Here is a 25,957-nt window from a genome sequence, read left to right as displayed (position 1 = left end):
GCTTTGGCAGGACCTTAGGGTTAATCACATATTTCAGTATGCCATATTGAATTGAAAGTCTCCTACTTTTTAAATGTTAACTTTTTAAAATATATATGTGTGTATGTATGTATATATGTATATATATATACATATATTTGTGTGTGTGTGTATATATATATACATATATGTGTGTATATACACACACACACACACACACAAATATATATTTGTAGTTGGACACAATACCTCTATTTATTTATTTATTTTTATGTGGTACTAAGGATTGAACCCAGGGCCTTGCTTGTGCTAGGTGAGTGCTCTACCACTGAGCTACATCCACAGCCCCTTAAATGTTAACTTTTCAATAAACAAATATAAGTTTAATTAAAAGATCTCTGCATTTCTGGGTGTGGTGGTGCATGCCTGTAATCCTAGTGGCTCGGGAGGCTGAGCAGGAGGATCACAAGTTCAAAGCGAGACTCAACAACTTAGGCCCTAAGCAATTCAGTGAGACCCTGTCTCTAAATAAAAATTTAAAAGGGGAGGTGGTGCTGGGGATGTGATTAAGTGCCCCTGGGTTCAATCCCTAGTATCAAGAAAAAAAAAAGGAAAGAAATTTAATAGACAGTATTTTAGAGGTTGGATAAAGGGAGGTTGGATTTGACCAGTGCAAGCTGTACGCATATATGGAAATATCACACTGAACTCAATTAATTTGTGTTAAATAAAAAATAAAAGATTTTTTAAAAGCAAATTTTAGCCAGGCATGGTGGTGCACACCACTAATCCCAGTTACTCAAGAGGCTAAAGGTAGCAGGATTGCAAATTTGAGACCCTCCTGGGCAACTTAGTGAAAACCTGTCTCAAAATAAAAAATAAAAAGGCCTGGTAGAGTACCCTTGGGTTCAATCCACAGTACCACACACACAAACACAAAAGACTTTAAATAAACTTAATTTTACGAAGCTTTTATAAAATAGGAATTATTGTATGCCTCATGACATTTTTGTCAACAATAGGCTGTACATACAATGGTATGTATCATATAGCCTGTATGTAGTAGACTGTACCATTTAGGTTTGTGTAAGTACATTCTGTGATGTTCCAATGACAAAATCACCTAACAATGCACTTCTCATAATATACCTCCATCATTAAGTGACACACTTCCGTGCTGTATTTCTAATGCCTATTTGCTGCCTTTGTACAGTATTAAAAGTCAGTGTGTTTGTTAAGACTTTTTTTTTTTTTTTTGTAACATCAAGTTGCTTGACACTTGCAAACCGATTTTGAGATTTTTCTAGTTAGTTTTCCAGGATTTATGATAATCAGGCATTATATTAATATTTCTTCTGTTTCCTTGGCTTCCCTTTTAGAACCCATCTCCTTGATGTCTGAATCATAGATGAGTAAACTAAGTCTTGAATATGTTACCAGTGAGAATAAGCCATGTTATACTAGCAAGTGTGACAGGCAAGACTAAGATATGGGTAGGGAAGAAGATAAAATAGGAAGAAAAGAGAAAAATAACAAGGAAGAAGTAGAACAGGCAGAAAGGTCATAAAATAGAAGTTCTCAGGTTGGAGAAGTTTGTTTTATGATGGTTGATTCAAATATGTGGTTACTTATTCCTTTATTTTCTGTAGCATCTTTCTATAGTTATATCATAGTAAAATTGGAATCTGAATATCTGTTTAATCTCATTTTATTATTAATTTTTCTTCTTCTTGGTATTTGTTTCCTCAATTTCTTACTGGCCACAAAATTGAAAATGGAAAATTCTTATTTTATTTCAGGGAATGCAACCTCATCTCCAAGCTTTGTTGTCACTATATAAGTTCTTTGTTCCTACTTTGATTTCTGTATCTCTGCCTGTAAGGAAGAAGGTAAGGGATTATGGAGAAATAAGTCATATGGAAGTTGAAATATATTATTTTTAGAAGTTTACATATTTGGACTAAAATATTTATTGCTTACTGTTTAGATATCTAGTGTTATAGTACTATTAGGGGAAAGTTTTATTAGGGATTGGTATTTTGTGTTGTTCCATTTGGTGCATTTACTAGATTCTTGATTAGGAAAACACATTAAATGGATTTGTGTGGGAACAAAATCATAATTAATATGCTTTCAGTTAATGAAGAATTTTGTAGTTTATGTTTCTCCAACTTACCAGTACCCATTTCATTGTACTTTACACCCAAAATTATAGATCTATTTTAAGAATTCAGAGAATATGTGGAATTCAGCTCTACTTGCTATGAGGCTAAGAAATCAGCAACCTTTTCCAGAACCTCTAAAACTGGTGTTGGGTTCAGCTAATGTCCGTCCTCTAAAAAGAGTAAGTATCTGTACTCCAAATGACTTGTGTGCCTTTCTTTTATAAAATCCAAATAATAACCAATCAGACATTGGAGGAGATTATACAGATTTAAATTTAAATCCATTTTATTTATGCAGGATAGTATGGAAACTACATTCAGACTCCTTTAATTAAAACACCTTAACAACTGATTTTATACTTGTAATTTATAGTCTGTTTAGTCCATTGATAGATTGTTCTATTATCTTTTTCCTTTAGAAATTGAATTCTCACTCAGTTATACCTGTGCTAAATTCTGGTAGCTATACTAAAGAATGTGGAAAAAAAGAGATGAGTCTTTCTGATTGTCTCAGTCACAATAGATCCTTTCCACTAGAACAGCTTCAAAACTTCCCTCAACTCTTACAAAACATTCATTGCTTAGAGGTATGTTTATCTGCATTTTCTATTTGACTTTCATGGCTTTTATTTTTGTTGTGTATTCCCTATATGATGATTTCCTTGTTGCCCTGACCCACTTTTTATATACTAACTGCTGACGAGTTGTTTTATCTTTATAGCTGCCTTCTCAGATAGGCTCAGTGCTGAACAACTCTCTGCTACTTCACTATATTAACTGTGTCAGAGATGAGTCGATTTTATTGAGGCTCTATCACTGGTTGAGTCAAACATTACAAGAAGGTAAGAATTAACACTTAAAAACATTGAATAAATAAGAACAGAACAAGATAGTTTTCAAGTGAGTGTCTTTTATAAGGGTGCCAAATTCTAGACAAGAAGAGACTTCACAGGCTGTAATCGTTTCTCTGGTAATCATATATTCAAACCATAAATACTTCTGTTGTAATTTCAAGTCAATAAGAAAGTAGGGGTGTTGTTAAAGAAATCCTACTGGATGGCTACCAGAACTCGATGGTTGCCTCTACTTTGATGACCATCACAATCCAAGGCCTCCTTTTCCTTGCATACCCAGAAACTTGCCATCAGTTAGAGTATTAGGTTAATAAAACTAACAAATCAGAGGACACTAATGTATAAGCTAGAATGTCAAATTATTATTTTACAATAGAAAAGATTCTTTCTGATAACCACAATGTTCATATCTGACAACTAGAATATCCCTTTTTTGCCACCAGCATATATGGAAGACAGGTTTGTCATTAGAAGATTTCTTAATTATAGGATTAAAGGAAAGGGCAGTGAGAAGTCTTTCATCTAGGACATAGTAGAACCTGATCATTTCATTCCTCCAAAAGGAAATATTTTTCTAGAGATAGTCTTTCTGTTTACCAGAATGACTGTGTTTCTTTACAGGATAAGCAACTTCTGACTCTTCAAGTATTTAAAGTCAGTTTTAGTCAGTTCCAGGCTAATTCTTCTACTCAGAGGCTTTCTTTAGAAAGGACATGATGTAATATATTAGATGTCCAAATAGTTAATTGTTACCACATGTAAATTATATCCAGTGAACCCTAATTTAAGCTTAGTGTATTCTCAAACTTTTAATCTGTACATTAGTAGTTTCTTGGATTACTATGTGACATAAAGCTAATCACATTCATTATATATGGATTTTTACTGTTTTTTTTTTTTTCATTATAAGCCTTCCCCTAAGCAACCATGTTTTTGAGGAGCATTTTATTATCACCTCCACATTCCTGTTACAATCTATAGTGTGAGTTGTCTAGAATGTGAGACAACTTTTTAAATGTGTCATTTATTTGTCACTTCAGAGTAGTGATAATTATATTTTGTATGGTTTTTATTATGCAACCATATGCTTATGTTCACTATTTGTGATCTAGAATGTATTTGGTATAAGGTGAATAATTATGAACACGGAAAAGACTTTACCAACTTCCTGGACACTATCATCAGGGCACAGTGCTTCCTACAGGTAAGATTCCACTTGTTTTCTGCACACTCCACCACTCTTTACTAAAATTTATTTAGATGTCCGTCAAAAACTTTTCCTTAATACCTGACATCTTTTGTAAGCAACATTTGCTCAATATGAAATTCACTGTAAATAGAGCTGAGGTGGACTGATGTTTATCTTTGCTCTGTTGGATTTGAAGAAAGAATGTTACATTATTCAAATAAAAGGGAAAGGCTATCTATGATTCAAGAGAAAAACTGAAGATATCATTGAATGCATACAACTAATTGAATTAGCTGATAAAGTGAATCGCATAGGGTCACTACTTGTGTTCTTGATAGCAGTAAACATTTTTTGAGTATCAAATATGTTACAGAAAATGGTCTATTTAGCTTGGGTAACTCTGAGTTGTATTTTAAGCTGTGTTATAGATATCATTGCCATCCCAAAGCCTTCATGCATCACCCAAGTCTGGATTAGCTACTTGTTTTACATGCCCCATTTCTCCCTATTCTTACCTGTGTCATGGCATTTTTAGTATCCATTTTCCCACATATTATGAGCTTCCAGAAGGCAATAACCATGTCTAACTTTTTTTAATGTTCTACTTGGTACCTAATTTGAAAGAGATGCTCAATGTTTGTTCAGTAAATCTTAGGGTATGAAACCATTTAGTTTGAAATTGGGTATGAACTATGGTAGGATAAAAGGAGCAATCTAGGTTGAGTTTTGGTTTTCCTGCTGGGAAGGATGGATGGTCTTTATTGAGAAAAGGAATATAGGATGAGCAGGCTCAGAAGAAAAGATGAGTTTGATTTAAGAGATGCCTTGGGATATCTAAGAGGTCATATCCAATAGGCAGTTAGATTAAGTCAAGAGCTCAGAAATGAGATTAGGGCTAAAGATAAAAATTTAGGACTCCTCATGATAAAGGTGGCATTTTGGCTTTCATATGGATGAGATTCCCCAGAGATTTCATGTCATGAAAATAAGGTTTGTGATAGAGTCCTGGTGAATGCCAGTACTTAAGCCTCAAATGAAAAAAGGGAAACACTGGGTCTTTATTTTGGTGGAAATGTAAGCATCCTAGACTCTTGGGCTTTTCCAAATGGGGCTACTCAGAGTTTTGGATTTGGTCTATGGCCCCTAATGAAATTCTAACCCTATTATATAACATTGTACACATTTTATTGACTATTCAAGTTATATTGTATATACTCAAATAATAAATTTCATTTATCCTTAAAAATATTATATTATTTGGGACTGGAATAGTAGCTCAGTGGTAGAGTGCTTGCCTAGCATGTGTAAAGCACTGGGTTCGATTATTAGCACTGCAAATAAAAAGTAAACGAATAAAATAAAAGTCCATCAATATCTTTTTTTTTGGTGGTGGTGGTGCTGGGGATTGAACCCAGGACCTTGTTCATGCAAGGCAAGCACTCTACCAAATGAGCTATATCCCCAACCCAAAAGTCCATCAATACCTAAAAATAAATTTAAATATTCCATTATTTGACTTTTTACCTTTCTAATTTATAACATTTTATAGTGCTTGAAAACTATTGATAAAGATGGTAATGTATCTAAATACTAATCACCTCATCCTTTTTATTAGCACTTATGGTGCCTAAGACTTTTATATTATATATATATATATTTTTTTAAATTTATTTTAATTTTTTTTTGTGTGTGTGGTCCTAGGGGTTGAACTCATGGCCTTATGCATGCAAGGCAAGGGCTCTACCAACTGTAGTATCCCAAGTCCGACCTTTATTATATTGATGACAAAAAAATTTGTCTTAAAGTGAAACAACCATAGCACAAAACAAAAATAAGCTGGTTTCCTAGAGAGTAATTATGACTAAGAGTTCCATGTAAGGTTTGTTATTGACTTGTATTTTAGGAGGGGTTTTATTCCTGTGAAGCATTCCTCTATAAGAGCCTTCCTCTCTGGGATGGCCTCTGTTGTCGGTCACAGTTCCTTCAGCTTGTGAGCTGGATTCCTTTTAGTAGTTTTTCAGGTACGTATCATGAAAACTTGGAGTCATTATTCAATGTAATATGAATTTAAAGGATCTTTAATATACTTTTTTTTTAATTCCTAGAGGTGAAGCCACTTCTTTTTGACCATCTAGCACAGCTCTTCTTTACATCAACCATTTATTTCAAGGTAAAAAAAAATGTCCTGCTTAATCTCAGTAAGAGGTATTGTTTATTACCAGTGGTACACAATTCCAAATTGATATTATAGCACTGATTTTTTTTTTGAACTTTGAAGTATTAAATTACTCAATTCAAAGTTAGCAGAATTTTCTGCTTTTAATGTTTTGTTTTATATAGTTTTCCTGGATTGTTTCCATTTGTAGCAAATGACAAAGTGAATGAATGTGGCAAATGTGTACTATTATTATTATCATCATCATCATTATCATCATCTTCATCATCATTAGAACTGGGGATTAAACCTAGGGCCTCACACATGCTAGGCAAGTGCTCTACCACTGAGCCATATTCTTATCCTGCAAATGTGTATTAATAAAAACAAACTGGGAAGTACTCAACTGTACTTAGATTGATTGTTGTGGTTTGTGTTTTTGTAGATAATGCTTAATTCATTTCACAAATATTCATTGAGCATCCACTGAAACCGAATTTTTTAGATGAAACTTGAATCCTTCTGCTGGTGGCTGGGGTCTGTGTAAGGTTGCAGGCCTCTGCAGCAGAAAAGTATTGCAGCTGTTAATGGTGGGTCATGCTCTCCAATGTTTCAGCAGACCCCAGCAGCTCACCATTAGTTTCTTCTTTCTGGGTTAGCAGCCAGGAAGCCATGTTACCACTGTATACTAGGCACTCTTCTTAACACTGGGAATATGTAAACAGCATATAGTGACCAAAGCAAACAGACTCCTTGGGACATTCATATTATGTATTTATAATTTAGTCATTTTCTGCTAATAAAATTCTTCAAATCTTATTTGATAAAATTAAATATGTTACTATTTTGGGGGTGGTCTCCAAAAAGACCACTGTGACTTTCAAGAGCTCTACCTGGATGAGTTGAGGCACTTTCTTAAAGAATGGTTATTTCACTTCCAAAAAAGTGATAACGTAAGTAGTGTTTCTTTTACAACTTATTTTCATTTAAATCACTTAATGTTATAGGAAAAATATGTCTTCTGATTAGCATTTGTCATAAATGAATCATACATTATTTCTTAAAATTTGATGTTTTTTTTAATTAGAGTTTTATGGTTATACATAATAGATGGATTCATCCTGACAAACTCATACATGCATAGAAATCAATTTTGGTTCATGACCCTCCCAATTTTCCCTCCTGTCCTCCGTCCCCTCTCATTCTCCTTACTCTACTCTAGTAGACTTCTTTTCTCTCATCTGTTATTTCGTATCATTTTATCCTTCCCTCCCCTTTTCTTTTATTTTACTCTAGCTTCTGCATATGAGATAAAACATTTGACCTTTAAGTTTCTAAGTTTGGCTTATTTCACTTAGCATGACATTATACTCCATTTTCATCCATTTACCATCCATTTTCAAAATAGATTCTGATAATTCTCTGGATTTCAGAGGGTTCTGCAGTGATAGGTCCATTTTCATCTCTGATCCTATTATTTGCTTCTTACTCTGTCTTTTGGTTAGTTTGGCTAAAGGCTTGTCAATTTTATTTTTTCAAAGAACTAACTCTGTTACATTGATCATTTGTATTATTCTCAATTTCATTGATTTTTGGCTCTGATCCTAATTATTTCTTGTCTTCTGGTTTGGGGGTTAGTTTGTTCTTTTTCTTTTTTTTAATATTTATTTTTTAGTTGTAGTTGAACAGAATACCTTTATTTTATTTATTTATTTTTCTGTGGTGCTGAGGATCGAACCCAGGGTCTTCCACGTGCTAGGCAAGCGGTCTACCACTGAGCCACAATCTCAGCCCCATTTGTTCTTCTAAGACCTTAAGGTGGAGCATAAGCTTATTTACTTGGACGCTTGCAAATTTTTTAATGTAGACACTCAGTAGTGTCTATGAATTCTCTTAGGACAGTTTTCATGCTGTCCCAGAGATTTTGGTATGTTTTACCTTTGTGTTCGTCTCTAAGAATTTCTTGATTTCTAGTCTCATTTCTTAGATCCGTTCTTCATTTAAGAAAATTTTGTTTAATCTCCATGTGTTTGTATAGTTTCTATTATTTGTCTTGCTATTGATTTCTAGCTTCATTCCATTATGATGTGATAGGATACATGGGATTAGATCAGTTTTTTATATTTGCTAAGATTTGCTTTGTGGCCTAGAGTATGATAAATATATTTTGGTAAATGTCCCATGTATAGCTGAAAAAAGGGTAAATTAAGCAGTTTTGGGGTGGAATATTCTGAAGATGTCTATTAGGTCCATTTGAATTATAGTGTTTAGGTTGGAAGTATCTTTATTGATTTTTTTTTTTTTGTTTTGATGTCTTTTGGTGATAAGAGTGTATAGAAATTCCCCAGTATTATTGTGTTGGGGTCTATGTGGAATTTAATGTCATGGAATATTTTTTCATGTAATTGGGTTTGTTGACATTTGAGGTATAAATGTTTACTATGGTTATATCTTCTTATTGGATTTCCCTTTACTAGGACATAGTGGCCTTTGTCTCTTCTGATTAAATTTTTGCTTGAAATCTGCTTTGTTTGATATGAGAATAGCTACTACTCCTTGATTTGTTGGACCAGATGCCTGGAATAGTTTTTCTACTCGCTTTTTACCTTCTTCAGCACGTCAATGTCTTTAGCTATGAGTCTCTTGTAAACAGCATATAGTCGGATCTTGTTTTGTGATCCATTCTGATAATCTGTGTCTTTTAATTGGAGAGTTGAGACCATTAACATTCAGCATTAGTATGCATATGTTTGTGTTTTTCTCCATTTATTTTTTTGCTATATTTTATCCTGTCTTGATTCTCATTTACTGAATTATTCTTCTATTGAACGTCTTTTGTGGACTTTGGGAATTATTTTTTAGTTCCTCTGTATAAATTTATCTTTGAGTATTCTTTTAATGCTGATATGGTCCTCATGAATTTTTAAAATTTATTCTTGTTGAAGAAAGTTATTTCCTCCTTGAATTTAAAATTGACTTTTACTGGGTGTAGTAATTTTGGCTGACAGTTTTTTTTTTTTTTAATTTGTTCTAATTAGTTATACATGGTAGCAGAATGCACTTCAACTCATTGTACACAAATGGAGCACAAATTCTCATTTCTCTGGCTGTACACAATGCAGAGTCACACTGTTTGTGCAATCATACATGTACATAGGGTAATAATGTTCATCTCATTCTACCACCTTTTACACCCCACATCCCCTCCCTTCTCTCCCTCCCCTCTGCCCAATCCAAAGTTCCTCCAGCCTTCCCTAGCCACCCCCCCCCCCATTATGGATCAGTGTCTGCATATCAGAGAAAACATTTGGCCTTTGGTTTTTTGGGATTGGCTTATTTCGCCTAGCATGATATTCTCCAGCTCCATCCATTTACCTGGAAATGCCATAATTTCATTCTTCTTTAAGTCTGAGTAATATTTCATTGTCTATATATGACATTTTTTATCCATTCATCTGTTGAAGAGCATCTAGGTTGGTTCCATAGTTTAGCTATTGTGAATTGACCTGTTATTGTGAATTATGCTGATTTTTAAGTCCTTTGGATATAGACCAAGGGGTGGGATAGCTGGGTCAAATGGTGGTTCCATTCCAAGTGTTCTAAGGAATCTTCATACTGCTTTCCAGATTGGTTGCATCAATTTGCAGTCCCACCAGCAATGTTCGAGTCTACCTTTTCCCCCATATCCTTGCAAACACTTGATGCTTGTATTCTTGATAATTACCATTCTGACTAGAGTGAGAGGAAATCTTAGAGTAGCTTTGATTTGCATTTCTCTAATTGCTAGATGCTGCAGTCTGACTGGGCACAATTCACCAGCCACTTGTCAAGCAGAAACGAACTTTATTTTTAGAACACACACACCGCACCACAGGAGCTCTTCAGGAATTTCTCAGAGCCCAACTGCCACCGCTGGCTTCTGGCAAGCCTCTCAACCCCCACTCCTCCCGCTCTTGAGGCCAATTGGCTGGGTCGTGTGGGCGGAGCCAAAAGAGTCCCCCAATGAGCAGCTCCATGGTCTGAAAGGGCGGGAAACAGCCCAATGAGCATCACCACAGAGGAGCCAATCAGCTGGCAGCTGGAAGTTTGCTAGGGCCACAGTGAGCCAATCAGCTGGAAGTTTGCTGGGGCCGCTTTGGCTGTGGCTCTCAACATCTAGAGATGTTGAACATTTTTTCATATATTTGTTAATTGATTGTCTATCTTCTGTGAAGTGTCCAATTCCTTAGCCCATTTATTGATTGTTTTTTTTTTTTTTTTGTTTTGGTGTTAAATTTTTCAAATTCTTTATCCTGGAGATACATGCTTTATCTAATGTGCATGTGGTAAAGACATGTCTCTGGTTGTTCACGAGTCACACCAAGTACATGTCTTCATACAAGTACTTAGGGTAATGATGTCCATTTCATTACATCATCTTTCCTACCCCCATGTCCCCTCCCTTCCCCTTTCTCCTCTTTGCCCTATCTAAAGTTCCTCCATTCCTCCTATGCTCCCCACCCATCCCCATTATGGGTCAGCATCCACATATCAGGGAAAACATTTGGCCTTTGTTATTTTGGGATTGGCTAACTTCACTTAGCAAAATATTTTCCAACTCCATCCATTTACCTGCAAATGCCATGATTTTATTCTCTTTTAATGCTGAGTAATATATCATTGTGTATATATACCACATTTTCTTTATCCATTCATCTACTGAAGGGCATCTAGGTTGGTTCCACAATTTAGCTATTGAGAATTGTGCTGCTATAAACATTGATGTGGCTGCATCACTGTAGTATGCTGTTTTTAAGTCCTTTGGGTGTAAATGAGGAGTGGGATAGCTGGGTCAAATGGTGGTTCCATTCCCATTTTTCCAAGGAATCTCCATACTGCTTTCCATATTGGCTGTACCAATTTGCAGTCCCACCAGCAATATATGAGTGTACCTTTTTCCCCACATCCTTGCAAACACTTCTTGTTGTTTGTATTCTTGATGAGTGCCATTCTGACTGGTATGAGATGAAATCTTAGAGTAGTTTTGATTTGCATTTCTCTAATTGCTAGAGATGTTGAGCATTTTTTCATATATTTGTTGATTATATATCATCATTGAAATAATCTTTTGCTATCTGTATTTTTCCTCTTATATCATCCTTTACTTTGCAGATCAGTTTAACTATGTACATTCTGAAGTCCTTCTCTGACATTTCTTCTACTGTCATTTCTCTTTTTTTAATAATTTTTTTTAGTTGTAGTTGGACACAGTACCTTTATTTTATTTATTTATTTTATGTGGTGCTGAGGAGTGAACTCAGTGACTCGTATATGCCAGGCGAGCGCTCTACCATTGAGCCACAACCCCAACCCCTTCTACTGTCATTTCAATAGAGTCTATTATTATACCATCTTGGTTTGTTTGGGGCACTTTCTTCCCCTGTTTTTTCATGTTCTTGTGTCTTCCCCTCTAGCAGTGCAGATCCAAGGTATTATAGTTTCCACCCTGCAGGTTTCCAAAACTTTGTCTTTCAGGGGGAGATCAATATTAACAGCACTCAATGCAAACAATATGTAGCCTTAAACCAAATAGTTCCTATTCAGACATTTACAGTTTTGTTGCAATAAACAGAAATGTTGTGTTCAAGTATTGTCTGCAACCTAAGCAATATGTTTGCAAAATGTTCTACAATTTCTAATGGTAGATGAAGAGAACAGGGCTGTTGTAGGATGTGATGTTTATGAAGTTGGAGGAGAAAATAGAAGTATTAGATTGTAGGAAAAGGGAGGGAGGAATCAATAGAAGTTTGCTGTTTGCAGGAGAAAAAGAGAAGAAGAGAATCCGGGGAACAGATAAGTGACAGGAAAATATAGAGAAAGAGTAAAAACATAAGTAAATAAGAAAAAAATTAAGAATAAAAAGAAAAAAAAGTAAAAATTAAAGAATATACAACAAAACTGTAATATACCATTCAGACATCTCTGTCCTCAGTAGCTGATATATGAAAAGTACTTGATTTAAAAAATGGTGTGGATGTGAAAACCAGAAAAAGAAAAAAAAATCTAAGGAAAATCAAACAATTGTTTCTATTGAAGTTCAGTATCTTCTCTGCTTCCCTTCTCATCTCATAGATGAGGTTGTCTGGAATTTGATGGTATCTCCATCTTCAGGAATGTGAGGGTTACTGTGGTGGGTGGATTAGTCTTGGAGGCGGAACTCTTTGAGGCAGGGTTTAGCAATTGCCAGTCTCCATTGGAAGACTGCACCCTGGGAATCTCCTTTGGGGTCCACTTGTGTGATGTAGGAGCTGATCTTAGCCCCTTATGTTGCTTGCGGTCCCTAAAATTCCTGTTGTCTAATTTAGTCTCTAAACTGTATCTCTCACACCCCTGCCCTGACTTCCCAGTTAGTTATCTTTCTCTCTAGAGGTCCTAATGGCTAAGTACTGGGACCTGTGTGTCTGTTGTGAAGAGCTGTTCTGTATTGGGCAGATCAGGACCAGGCATTGAGAGCTGTGGGCCAGTCACATTGCTGCAAGTGTTGGGCCAGGTTGGTGGCTAGGGAGAGGTTGGGAGACTAGGGATTGGGGAGCTGGAGGGCCCTATTGATTGCCAAACTGGTGGGGCCAGGGGATCAGTGGATGCCAGATTGGGAGTCAGGGACTGGACTGGTGTTGGGTCCCAGTAAGTGCCGGCTCTTGTTAGCTGTGGAATCCTGATGGGTGCTGGACTGGTTGGGTGGGCAAGATGAAAGTCTGGGCAAGATGAAAGCCAAAAGCTAGATGCTGTCACACCCTCTTCTAATCTACCAACCCCGTGCAAGGCTTTCTCCTGCCTCTGCAGCAAGATGGTGGCTATTAGCACAACTGCAGGTACCTTGATGATGGTCTTTCAGGCGCTGGCTGGTGTCACTAGATTGAAGTGGACATGCCCCTATATGTTGGTGGCAATGGTGGTGGCAAACCTCTAGGTACCTTGATGTTGGGCTTCTAGGCCCTGGCTGGTGTCCCAAGATGGAGGCTGTTGCAGCTTGAGATGGTAATGGTAGTGGCAGAGGTAACCCACCATGTGGCAGAAGTGTCCCAAGATGGAGGCGATTGCTTTCAGAAATGGGGCAGTGAGGAAGGGCCATGTGGTGACAGTGGGTGACCCCATTCAGAGATGCAGTGCTGTGGTGGGCAGTACTGTGGCAGATAGGTGTCCCCAAGGTGGAGGCTACCACATTGAGGTGGCTATGGTGGCGGTTGAAGTGTCCTAAGGTGGCTGCAATTGGTAGATGAGGCAACAGTGGTAGGTGGCTCAGTGATAGTGGCCACAGCATTGGCCCTTTTCCTTATTTTCTGTTAGGCATTTTGATTATGATATGTCTTGATGAGCTTCTTATCTGACTACATCTATTTGGGATCTTTCAAACTTCCTGTATGTGAATGTCTATCTCATTTCTGGTTATGGGAGAAGTTTTTTTTTTTTTTTCTTTTGTAACTATCTCATTGAAAAATGTTCTTTATGCCTTTAGTTTGTATCTCCTTGTTCTCTTAACCAAGTGAGTCTCAGGTTTGGTCTTTTAAAGTTGTCCCAGAGTTCTTATATTTTCTGTATTTTTTTTTCCCTTTTACTGCCTTCTGTGTACTTCAGTTCATATAGCCTGTCTTCAGTGCCTAAAGTTCTGTCTTTGATGGCTGAGGTTCTATTTCCTATGCAGTCTAATCTGTTAGTGATATCTTTGAGTGAGCTTTTAATTTGTTTGATTGTGTCTTTCATTCTAGGAGTTCTGCTTGGTTTCTTTTCACTATTTTATTTGTTTATTGATGTGGTCTTTTATCTACTGTAATTGCTGTCTCTCTCTCTCTCTTTGTGGGTTTTTTTTTTTTTTTTTTTTTTTTGGTACCAGGGATTGAACTTGGGGGCACTCAACCACTGAGCCACATCCCCAGCCATATTTTGTATTTTTTTAGAGACAGGGTCTCACTGAGTTGCTAAGTGCGTTGCCATTGCTGAGACTGGATTTGAACTCATAAGCCTCCTGACTCAGCCTCCCGGACTGCTGGGATTATAGGCATGTACCACCACACCTGGTCTGTAATTGCTCTCTTAATTCATTCCTATGAGAATCAGTTTTTATAATCTTTCTCTGGGTATTTGTCCACCTTACTCTCAGTGGGATCCTTTGTTGGGTGTTTATAGATTTTGTTTGCCTCTTTTCTCATGTTTTCAGAGATCTACCTCTTATTGTGTGAGTTATTTTATTTGTTCTGGGACTTCTCCCTTTTTTTTTTTTTTGTTTTTGTTTAGTTTGTCAATAGTTTTATGGTCCATGAAGAAAGCAACTATTCAGTTTACCACTCAAATGTCACATCAGTGCTTCTCAAGAAAACCATTGTTCCTCTTCTCTTTGTTTTTGATGTATGGGTAGAAGCCAAGGGGTGGGACCTGAGTTCCCACTCTGGTTGTTCCTCCTTGGGTCCTTGTTGATGGCTTGGGCCTTTTGTCTTGTCCTTTTTTTGAGTTGGTATAATGTCAGGGGAATGTTTAGCTCAGCAGCAGAATCTCTAACCGTGAACTTTTAGTGTCCCTGTAGATTCCCGCACCTCACAGAATGGGGACAAAATAACAGTAGTATCAATTGTTGCAAACAGCAAATAGTAAACAGTGTTAAAGTAAATACCCAGATCCTACAATGCCATCTTTAATGTTAATTGCCACCAATAAAGAAGGAAGGGTGGATTCAGCAATTATCAGCAGTGAAAACAATAACCATGAACTAGTCTGCCTTTAAAGCAAATAGCAGGCATCAACTAGATCATCCACAGTAGTAATGATGGTGTTAGCATTTATTGTGGGGGCAGGAGTTATATAAACCATTTAGTTCTGAACGAGAGTAAAAATACAGGAACTGTGTTGGGAAGTTAGAAAAGACTATAGTTTCAGAAAGTGAACAGAATACAGAAGAGTATGTCATGTGATCTTTATACAGAGTGAGGGGAAAAATAATAAAAGCAAGGTATTGGGAGAGAACAATGGAAAACAATAGAATTTGGCCTTTAGCAGGAGAAGATGGAGAAACAAGAGAAATAAACACATGAAAATAATATAATATCAGTTTAAAGAACCCAAACCTTCACACAACAATGCTAGGAAAAGATAATTACATTTTTTAAAATGCTGAATGTGAGAGAAAAAAAAAGACAAATAAGTGTATGCATATATGTCCCTGAAACAGTCAGGACAGCCAGAATTCACATGCTTGCATGCACGCACGCACACACACACACACACATACACACATGTATATGCACACATACATACACATACATGGAAGGAGTACGAAGAAAAAAATTAAAATATATATATATATATATATATATATATATATATATATATATATATTTTTTTTTTTTTTTTTTTTTTTTCAAAATCTTGGTGAAGATTGAAGAGAGCTTCTCCACTGAGTTGGTCAAAATATTTGACCAGAATAGGTGGTCCTTGTCTACGTCTAATAGTCTTTCTTTCCTTTTTTTTTTTTTTTTTTTGAGCTATGTATTGATAGAACAAGGGGTGGGGGGATGTTAACCTCTTCCTGTTTTTGTGTTGCTCTCTGAATTACCTGTTGAAGTGGCCTAATACTGAAGCTGTTTGATATATGTATTAGTCAGCAATTCGTCACTGCTGTGACAAAATGACCCAAATAGCATAGCTGTAGAGGAGAAAGAGTTAATTTGAGGGCTCACAGTTTCAGTGGTCTCAATTCATGGACAGCTGGTTCCATTCCTCAGGGCTTCAGGTCTAATTTGGTTTTGTTGAATGGTACCTTTTTTGGAAAGACAGGATTGTTCCATTCCTAAGGTTAGACTTTAGCAGATCACTTATGCGGGTTTCTTCCTAAGAAAGCTAATCATGGGCCAGTCCTCTTCTCACTGCTGCCCAAGGAGCACAGCCTTCTGGGGACTAGTCCCTGAGTGTATTCACCCCTGTTCCCAGAGATTCCCCACTTCATCTGGTCATGTGAGCCACCAGACATGAAGACTCCCCTTGGCCCTTCTGACTAGAATCCCCCTGAGTTTAGTCTACTCCAATGCCATTTCTCATGTTCAGCCAGGTACTGCCTAGGTCCCTCGATAGGCACCTGCAGGATATTTGTGTGTGTGTGTGTGTGTGTGTGTGTGTGTTTGTTTGTGTGTTTGTGTGTGTTCTTATCTCCCGAGTCCCACAGATGCCTTGGGAGCATACTCTCCTAAAATGGCTCCCATGTCAGCTCTCCATGACCAATTGAGACACAGAGCTCACTTATTTAAGCACCTGAGAGCACTTTTCAAGAACCTGCACATAGTGCAGCTTCTTGGGTCAGATAAGCGTAGGCATTAGTTGTAGATGGACACAATATTTATTTATTTTTATGTGGTACTGAGTATTGAACCCAGCGCTTCACACATGAGAGGCAGGTGCTCTACCACTGAGCCACAGCCCAAGCCCAGTAGGCAGTGTTTTTGATCTCATGTTTATCCGCACATGACAGCTTGGAATGTGGCTTCCTTTACTTCCCCTCCCTTTGTCTATGGTGAGTATGTTACAGCGGCTGCAGGTAGTAGGCTTTCTTCTTTGTTTCCTGTACTGAAATTTCGGCGTCCCTAAGCACTTAAGCGGCCAATATTAAATGTTAGTGAAATCCCTCTTTCACCCACCTCACTGAAAAACTGTATGCCTGCTACTTTGGTGTCATGCCATGGTGCATCTAAGAATGTAGCCACCTCTAGTCCACCACCTTCCAACCCAGTGTATATGATTTATTTATATTGCTTATAACTTTTACTACCTGATCAGTGTTATCATTCATATGAAAATACACACCAATTCTTCTAGCTAATAAATTTTCAGAGGCTCCATTTTGTAGTTTATTTTTTGTAATTTTCTCTCAATCTTCTATTTGGGTTTTTCTGTTTATTTTTATTATCTATGTGTGTGTGTGTGTGTGTGTGTGTGTGTATAGTTATAGATGGACACAATACATTTATTTCATTTATTTATATTTTGCCATGTTGAGGATCAAACCCAGTACTTCACACATGCTAGGCAAGCACTCTACCACTGAGCTATAGCCCCAGCTCTATATTTTTATCTTATTCCACTAAAGAGCTATTTATCTATAAACATTGGGTTGAACCATACACAACTGCCAAATGTAGGTCAAAGATGGTAGACAATTAGCAATTTCTTATGGTTAAACCAAAAATGCACATACACATTTATGCATACATACATGTATTTCTATGAAAGTGAGAGGTGGGATGGGGGAGGGAAGATGGAACGGAAAACAGACAGTCTTCAAGGATAGAACTCAAGGGAATATTCAGTATTTAATTCTGAAGCTAAAAATGAGGAGAGTCTGTAAAGCTACCTTAAGGAATTAACAGGTATGAAAAGAACTAGGAGAAGAATAATGCAAGGAAACAAAGGGAATACAGGATATCATGAAGGAGTTAAGGAATACTGTTGCCAAATATTCCAGGAAAGATGCCACTTCTTTTTTTCTTTTGGAATTAACAATACCGAGATTTTGGCTAACTTTGTGACTAATTTTAATACAGTGTGGATCCAGAAGCCAGGTTGTGAGGTTTGAAGGGTGAATACAAAGTGAAAAAATTAAGACAGCTGGGGATATAATTTAGTGGTAGAGTGTTTGCCTAGTATGTGCAAAGCCCTGGGCTGATCCCCAGCATTATAGGAAAAAAAAAAAGTGAAGACAGTGGTTACAGAGCATGCTTCATATTTGCCTAAAAAGAAGAGGTTCAGAAAGAGATATTCTTATTGGGACTTTGAAAGGAAGTTGTATTTGCTTGTTTATTTCCCCCAGAATGAGAGAGAAAAACCTGAGTGTTTATACATAGAGCTGAAAGAGCTAGTTAAAAACAGAGACAGGCTGAAAATTGAGGAAAGATAGGGGATAGTTAATGATATAAGGTTCCAGAAGAAACATGAAAGTATTGAATTAAGGCTAGGTAGAGGAGCCAGGCATGGTGATACACGCCTATAATCCCTGTGGCTTGCTTGGGGGGGATGAGGAAGGAGAATTGCGAGTTCAAAGCCAGCCTTAGCAACTTAGTGAGGCACTAAGCAACTCAGTGAGAACCTGTCTCTAAATAAATACTTAAACAAGGGTTGGGGACTAGGTAAAGGGGTTTGCTTGAATGGATGGTGAGAAATGGGAGGCACCACTTATCTTCTAAAACTGTATGGGGAAGGACATATGGTTAGGTGGATATGTAGATATATTTGTAGAGTTGGAAGAAAGGGCAAGAAAATAAAATAATTTGTGCCTAAGACTGTTAAAGTTTTCAAAATAGGAAGCATGTTACACAGGAAAGAATTAAGTAGAAGGACTTGGGGTGGTTATCTAGGTAGGACAGCCTACGCAGATGGGGAGGGGAGCAAGAACATGCACTGATCAAAGACAAATAAAGAATTATTGAGCTTCATTAAGGGTCCAGCTGAAGTTGGAGAACATAAATTTGGAGTGGCACTAACACATCTAGTTTTGTAATTTTCTTCAGCTTAATAATGAAGAAAAGAAAATATGTATTAAAATTGAATGAATTTGGGGCTGGGTTGTGGCTCAGTGGTAGAGCCTAGCATGTGCTAGGCTGGGTTCGATCCTCAGCACCACATAAAAAAATAAATGAATAAAGGTATTGTGTCCAACTACAACTGAAAAATAAATATAAAAAAATTGAATGAATCTGGAGTTTTGATGATTGAATGGAGTGCAAGAGAATTGAGAATGATTGACAGTGTGGTCTGTTCTATATAGAGAAATAAGGATAAGAGAAGGTTAAGCTTGAAAATAGAAGTTAAAATGAAGTAATCAAAGGATTGAATGTGAAGTTGAATAGCAAGAGTATAGTTAGTTGGAGTTGAGGGTGTGAAGAAAAATAGGAAGGCAGGAAAAACAGAAAGTTACAACACAAAAGTAGTAGATTTCAGTGGTGGTTCAATTTAGGTTATGACAGAATCTAGTGTGTGGCTGTAGAAGTAGGTAAGGTAAGTGAAAGTGAAGGCTGTTTGATTTAAGGTCAAGAAAATAAAGCTGAAGTGTTGAGTGGATTACCTTTGGGGGGACACTGACATAGCTGAGTTGTCAATGGCAGGATACGAAGCAGAGTGTTGAGGTCCTCAACGAATGTGGATGAGTTTCCAGAAGATAGATAGTAGAGATTTGGGGAAATAAAGTGGGGGGATGTGGGTATAGCTCAGTGATACAACACTTTCCTACCATGCATAAGGCCCTGGGTTTTATCCTCAGCACTGCTAAAACAAACAAAAATGTAAATGGTAATGTAGTTGGATAATGTGAGCATCAAAGGAGAAAGGGTTTTTTACACAAGAAAGGAGAAATAATTGTTTGGAAATAATGTTGGAGATAGACAATTTTGTGTTTTGAAAACCAAAGAATAGTCAAAGTCATGAGAAAAACTAGCAAAATGCAATCTAAAATGGGGGTCTTCAATTCATCTGTTGGTAGTTGTTTGACTTATGAGGTTCTGTAGCTGATAAAATATTTGTAAACATTCTGAAACAAGGAGAATTTTTTCCCCTGTGTCACCTGATTAAATAGAAGGTCTATTTGATTTTTTATTTTGTTTTGTTTTTGGTATCAGGGATTGAACCCAGAAGTTCTTAACCACTAAGCCAGAATCAGAATATAATTAAGGTAAAAAGAGAAGCATACTTTTAGAATATGAATGTGTGGGTGTAGGTTAACATTGAATAAAAGTTTAGGGTATTGCAACTGAGAGATTTGAGAAGGGTAGGATTAATGAAAGGGGACATGAAGCACAGAGAAATATAAGGATAAATATCCAAAGGAGCATATATTTTAGGAGGTGACTAAGAATAATAGAAACATGAAATAGGGTAGAATTAGCTAGAAATTCAATTAGTTTCAGAGGCTTTATAGTAACTTATTATTGTATGGTTTGACTACCACCTTAGTTTAATAAATGAATAATATTTTAAAATCTATAAAAAGTATTTTTACATTCTAGTACATTTTGTTTGTGCCTGATTGATTGTGTCTGTCATAAAAATTTTTTTTTCATTGTAGAATTTTGTATAGGAAAAGCCCCATAAACCCTCCATAACCATGATGTCTTTGCTTTGGAACGTTAATTGTTCAATTTTTGTTCTTATTGATTTATCATTTTCTACAGTTTCAGACATAATGGACATAAATTTTAAAAACCAAATACAAAGTTATCATTGCATAAGAATTCCATGTTTCCACATAGTCTTCATAATATTTCTAATAATGGCACCATAGTCATAGTACTACAATCTATTTAGTCATTTCTCCATTATTATTTCTATTTAGTTTCTGTTGTAGGAATAGATAGCTGTCTTGAGCATCTTCATGTGACATATACATACTGCTGTTCCTTTGCTAAGGCATTCAACACTGCAATGTGCACTTGATAGAGTGCTTCAAATACAAGGGTCTAGCAGCCATGGAGAAAGAATTAGGGTTTGGGAGATGAGACTAGAATATAGGAGACTAGCTAGGAGGATAGAGATGTGAAGGACTGGTATAGGGTAATTATAGTGGAATTGGGAAGGAAATGAATAAGTTGGACATTTTGAAGGAAAAACTTGATAGGATTTGGTGACTGGAAATAAAGCATGAAGGATACAAGATAAGTTCAAACTTTTTAGCCTGAGATAGTAAAAGAACTAGGGAGATTTTTCCTGGAAGAAAAACAGAGTAAGATCTTTTGGTTCCTTTCAGGTTTTTAAAGGATCTTTACATGGAAGTTCTCTGTATAAGAGGCAGAGTTAGCTAGAGGGCAGTATTTATTTAGTTATTTAGGTACTGGGGATTGGACCCAGGGGTGCTTTACCACTGAGCTACATCCCACCCCTTTTTATTTTTTATTTTGAGATAGGGTCTTGCTAAGTAGCTTAGGGCCTTGCTAAGTTGCAGAGACTGGCCTTGAACTTGCCATCCTCCTGCCTCAGCCTCGTGAGTTGCTGGGATTACAAGTGTACATAACTATGCCTGGCTTAGAAGGCAGCATCTTATTACAGGCAGAGCAGACTTAAAAAGGAATAAAGGATTTTCACAGGTAGTTGTATTTCCTAACAGTGGAGGAGGTCAAGCAGAGGTTTAACATTTGTCTACTAGGGATGAGTATGTAGAAAAGATTCTACATACACATCTTCTTACCTTTTTTTAAAAAAAAAAACATGACCCTTCCATAAACATGAAAACCTTCCTTTGTTGTGGGGGCAGAGTAGGTGGGTGGGGAAATAAACTTTTTTGATTTGTACATTTAGCATTGTAATATTGATTTTTTTTTTTTCAAATTATAAAATTCCCTGGCAGAGGGATTTTCTAAGTCAATATTGTTTTAGATGACTCAGGTTGCTTTCAACTTGGACATATTTTTAATATGAATATGAAGTATCAGTTTCTTTTTTTTTCTTTTTATTCTTTTTTCTTTTTTTTTTTTTGTGTGTGTAGGGGTGGGTACTGGGGATTAAACCCAGGGATGCTTTACTACTGAGCTCTATCCTCAGCCCTTTTTATTTTTTGAGACAGGGTCTCACTAAATTGCTGCCTTCAAACTTGTGATACTCCTGATTCAGCCTTCCAAGTTGTTGGGATTATAGGTGTGGGCCACCATGTTGGACTGAAGTGTCAATTTCTAGGGAAAAAAAAGTAATTGAACTGTTCTGTGAAGTAGTAGTATGCACCCTATTGCTGGAAATATTCCTGTAACTAGGCCATTCTTTATTAAAGATATTTAAGAAAGGTTTCAGATTTATAGATTCTATAGTTTATAATCATTAATACCCTGGGTGAATTTCTATTATGACTCCTACTTTTTTATATGTGAAGGCAATCCTGGGAAATCAAGGCAAAGCCTGAGAAAGGAAAGATTAGAATTATTTGATTTTCAAAGTCAGAGAAGATAAATTTTATGACCTTCAAAAAGAAAGTAACTTGTGGTCGGGGGTTGTGGCTCAGAGGTAGAGCACTAACCTACCATGTGTGAGGCAATGGGTTCAATCCTCAGCACCACATAAAAATAAAAAAATAAAGATATTGTGTTTGCCTATAAATAAAAAATAAATATTAAGACAGTAACTTGTACTTGTGGATCACAAGGTACAAGGGGTGGAAAACTCATCTGTAGCAACTTCAAAGGATCTCTAAGAGGGGACAATAAGGATAATTTTTTGTTGTTGTTTTTGTTTGGTTCCCATGCATCCACTGGGGATTAAACTCAGGGGCTCTCTACCACTGAACTACATCCCCACCCCTTTTAATTTTACTTAGGTTTTTAAAATAATTTTTCCACATTATTTATTGGTACATTATAGCTGTACATAATGTTGGGAGTTGTTTTACATATTCATACATACACATAATGTAACAGTATAATTTGGCCATTATCACTCCCCAGAACTCTAAATTAATTTTTAAGTTGGTGTATTATATTTATACAAAAAAAGTGGAATTCATTATAATATGTTTGTACTTGTATGTGGCATAGTTTGGTTAATTTCATTCTGTTCTCATTCCCCTTTCTTATCCCTCCTCCCTCCCTTTCATTCCTTTCCTCTCTTCCATTGTTCTCCCTTCTGTTTTCAAAAGATCACCCACCCCCTCTTTTAAAATTTCTTATTTCTCTCTAGCTTCCACATGTAAGAGAAACATTTGAACTTTGACTTTCTGAATCTGGCGTATTTCACTCAGCATAATGTTCTCCAATTCCATCCATTTATCAGCAATTTACATAATATCATTCTACTTTATATCCCAGCCCTCACCCGTTTTTTTTTGGTACTGGGAAGTGAACTCAGGGGCACTTAACTACTGAACCACATCACCACCCTTTTTAAAATTTTATTTATTTAGAGACAGGGTCTCACTGAGTTGCTTAGGGCCTTGCTAAGTTGTTGAGGTTGTCTTTGAACTCGGAATCCTGCTGTCTCATCCTCCTGGGCCTCTGGGATTAAAGGCATGCACCACTGTGTCTGGCTTATCCCAGCCCCTTTCCCCCACATTTTTAAAAATATTTTTTTAGTTATTCTTGGACACAATACCTTTATTTATTTTTATGTGGTGCTGAGGAACCTCGCACATGCTAGGCAAGCGCTCCACTGCTGAGCCACAACCTCAACCCCTCCCCCACATTTTTAATTGGTGCATTATAGTTGTACACAACTAATTGGTGCATTATAGTTGTACACAGTAATGACATTTGTTGTTATATCTTTGTACATGCACACATTGTAACAATATAATTTGTCCCCAATACTTACTCCTCCCTCTCTACCCACCACCCCGTTCATTTTCCTCTTCTGATCTTTCTCTGATTTTTAGGAGATCCACTCCCACCTTTCTTTTCCTTTTTCCTCTCTAGGTTCCACATAGGAGAGAAAATACGACCCTTGACCTTCTGAGTTAGACATATTTCACTTAACATGATGGTCTCTAGTTCCATCCATTTTCCCACAAATGACATAATTTTCATGTTTATTTATGGATGAATAAAATTTTGTTGTGTATATATACTACATTTTCTTTATCCATTGATAGATACCTAGGCTGGTTTCCTAATTTGGTTATTTGATTGTTGTGAACTGTGCTGCTATAAACATGGATATGCATGTATTGCTGAAGTAAGATGACTTTAATTCTTCAGGATAAATTCCAAGGAGTGGTATAGCTGGGTCATATGGTAGTTCCATGTCTAGTCTTTGTGTGTGTGTGTGTGTGTGTGTGTGTGTGTGTGTGTGGTGCTGAGGATTGAACCCAGTACCTTGTGCATGTGAGGCAAGCACTCTACCAACTGAGCTATATCCCCAGCCCTCCATGTCTAATCTTTTGAGGAACCTTCATATTTATTTCCATAGTGGTTGTACTATTTTTGAGTCCCACCAACAGTGTAAAAGTGTTCCTTTTTTTCACATTCTCTCGCTAGCCCCTTTTTATTTTGAGACAGGGTCTCATTAAGTTGCCTAGGCAGGCCTTGAACTTGAGCTCCTTCTGCCTCAATCTCCCATGTAGCTGGAATTACAGGCATGCTCTACCACTCCTGGAAAGGATGTTTTTATTTGATGATATAATATTTGTTATAAATGAATGTAATTTAGAGAAAAAAAGTCTTGTTTTAGGTCAGTCCTGTTGAGGTGAGTTTCTTGTAGAGAAAATGGCAAAATAAACTTGTATTTGAGGTCATCTGTCACCTGGAGAATTACCATGTTGGAGCAGCACCTATTGAGTTCTAAGACAGTCATCTCTATGGTCCCTTCTACCTCTACCCTCTGTTCTGAACACTGTTATGTCTGAATGATATTTTGAATGATTTTTTTTTGTTTTGTTTTGCCCCCTCAGTGTAGTGTTCTTCAGAGTCTGAAAGAGCTACTGCAGAACTGGCTGTTGTGGCTTTCTGTGGACATTTGCATGAAACCTCTGACGAGCAGTCTTCTGTGAGTTATCTTACAGTCCTCCAGAAAAGATAATCTATATAAAAATGTTTGCATATGAAGTTTAATAGTGTGTCATGAAACCTTATGGTTTCTTATAAATGCTTGGTAGTACTTTTCTGAAATACTTTTTTTGTTTTCACTCTTCTTCCCCACAAAAAGAAAATTCTCCAGGTTCGTATTCTATGTCAGAAAGCAGCCCTTTAGCCTCAAAGCACTTGGTATGAGTTAACTTAGCAAAACACTGGAGAGCTGAGATTAGCATTGCAACTTTGACTTCCATTCAGCCTAACTCACTTTATAAAATGTATTCTTATATATGTAAAGCCAATTTTGATGATGAGTAGAAATTTTTTGAGGTAATTTTTGCCATTCCTCTGGTGTAATTTGGTTAGGTGTATTAATTTATCTTGACTTTTGGGTTAAAGAGCCCAAATTTCCATTAAATGTGTGCTTTACCCTAAAAGTGGAAGTAAAAGACTGGATTTCAAGGAAATACATAATCATATTATTCTATTATCAGCCACATTATTTTATAGCATTTAAAAACTTTATATTATAGGAAGTTGCAAACATAATTAAAAGTAGAGAAAATAGTGCATTGTTACCTCTAGGTACCCATCATCCACCTTCAAAAGTTAACTTATGATTAACCTTTTTTTAATCTATAAATCCTTCTACTTCCTGGATCATTTTTGTAAAATATCGGGGTTTTTTGAGATATAATTAATACACATAGCATAAAGTTTATCCTTATGAGTACACAATTTCTTGGGGTTTAGTATATTCACAAAGTTGTACATCTAATTTCAGAATGTGTTCATTATTCCCACAAAGAAATGCTATACCTATTAGCAGACATTCCCCTGTTGTGCCCTGGCAACAACTAATCTACTTTTTTTATCAATTAATTTACCTTTTTTGAGCATTTCATGCTGCTCCCATCCAGCCCACCACACAGACACAGAATAACTTTTTATAAGTTTCAGGATGGCTTCCCTGGCTCCCAACCTCAGGCTCCCACAGGGGGACAAGAGAAAGTCACAAGAGGCTGATGAGAGAGAGGGAGTGCATGTTCTGGAGTTGGCTTTTATTGGGGGAAGCTGTTTCTTAGAACATCCTATCTGAAAAAAGGGACAAAGGGTAGGATTAC

General features: G+C 36.7%; 1 protein-coding gene across 2 annotated transcripts in view; it reads left to right on the top strand.

The window, feature by feature from the left end:
* Positions 1 to 25,957, top strand: part of Cenpi (centromere protein I) — a 79,310-nt gene that overhangs the window by 25,044 nt on the left and 28,309 nt on the right. For both annotated transcript variants that reach the window (XM_027932838.2, XM_071606885.1), the window contains exons 9-16: positions 1,779 to 1,868; positions 2,195 to 2,323; positions 2,564 to 2,731; positions 2,866 to 2,986; positions 4,111 to 4,202; positions 6,091 to 6,208; positions 6,293 to 6,357; positions 24,713 to 24,807. In XM_027932838.2, the coding sequence (XP_027788639.2) occupies positions 1,779 to 1,868; positions 2,195 to 2,323; positions 2,564 to 2,731; positions 2,866 to 2,986; positions 4,111 to 4,202; positions 6,091 to 6,208; positions 6,293 to 6,357; positions 24,713 to 24,807 (878 nt within the window). The remainder of the gene's footprint in view (positions 1 to 1,778; positions 1,869 to 2,194; positions 2,324 to 2,563; positions 2,732 to 2,865; positions 2,987 to 4,110; positions 4,203 to 6,090; positions 6,209 to 6,292; positions 6,358 to 24,712; positions 24,808 to 25,957) is intronic.

This window comes from Marmota flaviventris, chromosome X, assembly GCF_047511675.1.
Source record: "Marmota flaviventris isolate mMarFla1 chromosome X, mMarFla1.hap1, whole genome shotgun sequence".
Taxonomy (NCBI): domain Eukaryota; kingdom Metazoa; phylum Chordata; class Mammalia; order Rodentia; family Sciuridae; genus Marmota; species Marmota flaviventris.
Note: the sequence above shows the minus strand (reverse complement) of the source record. Positions and strands in the feature narration are given on the sequence as shown.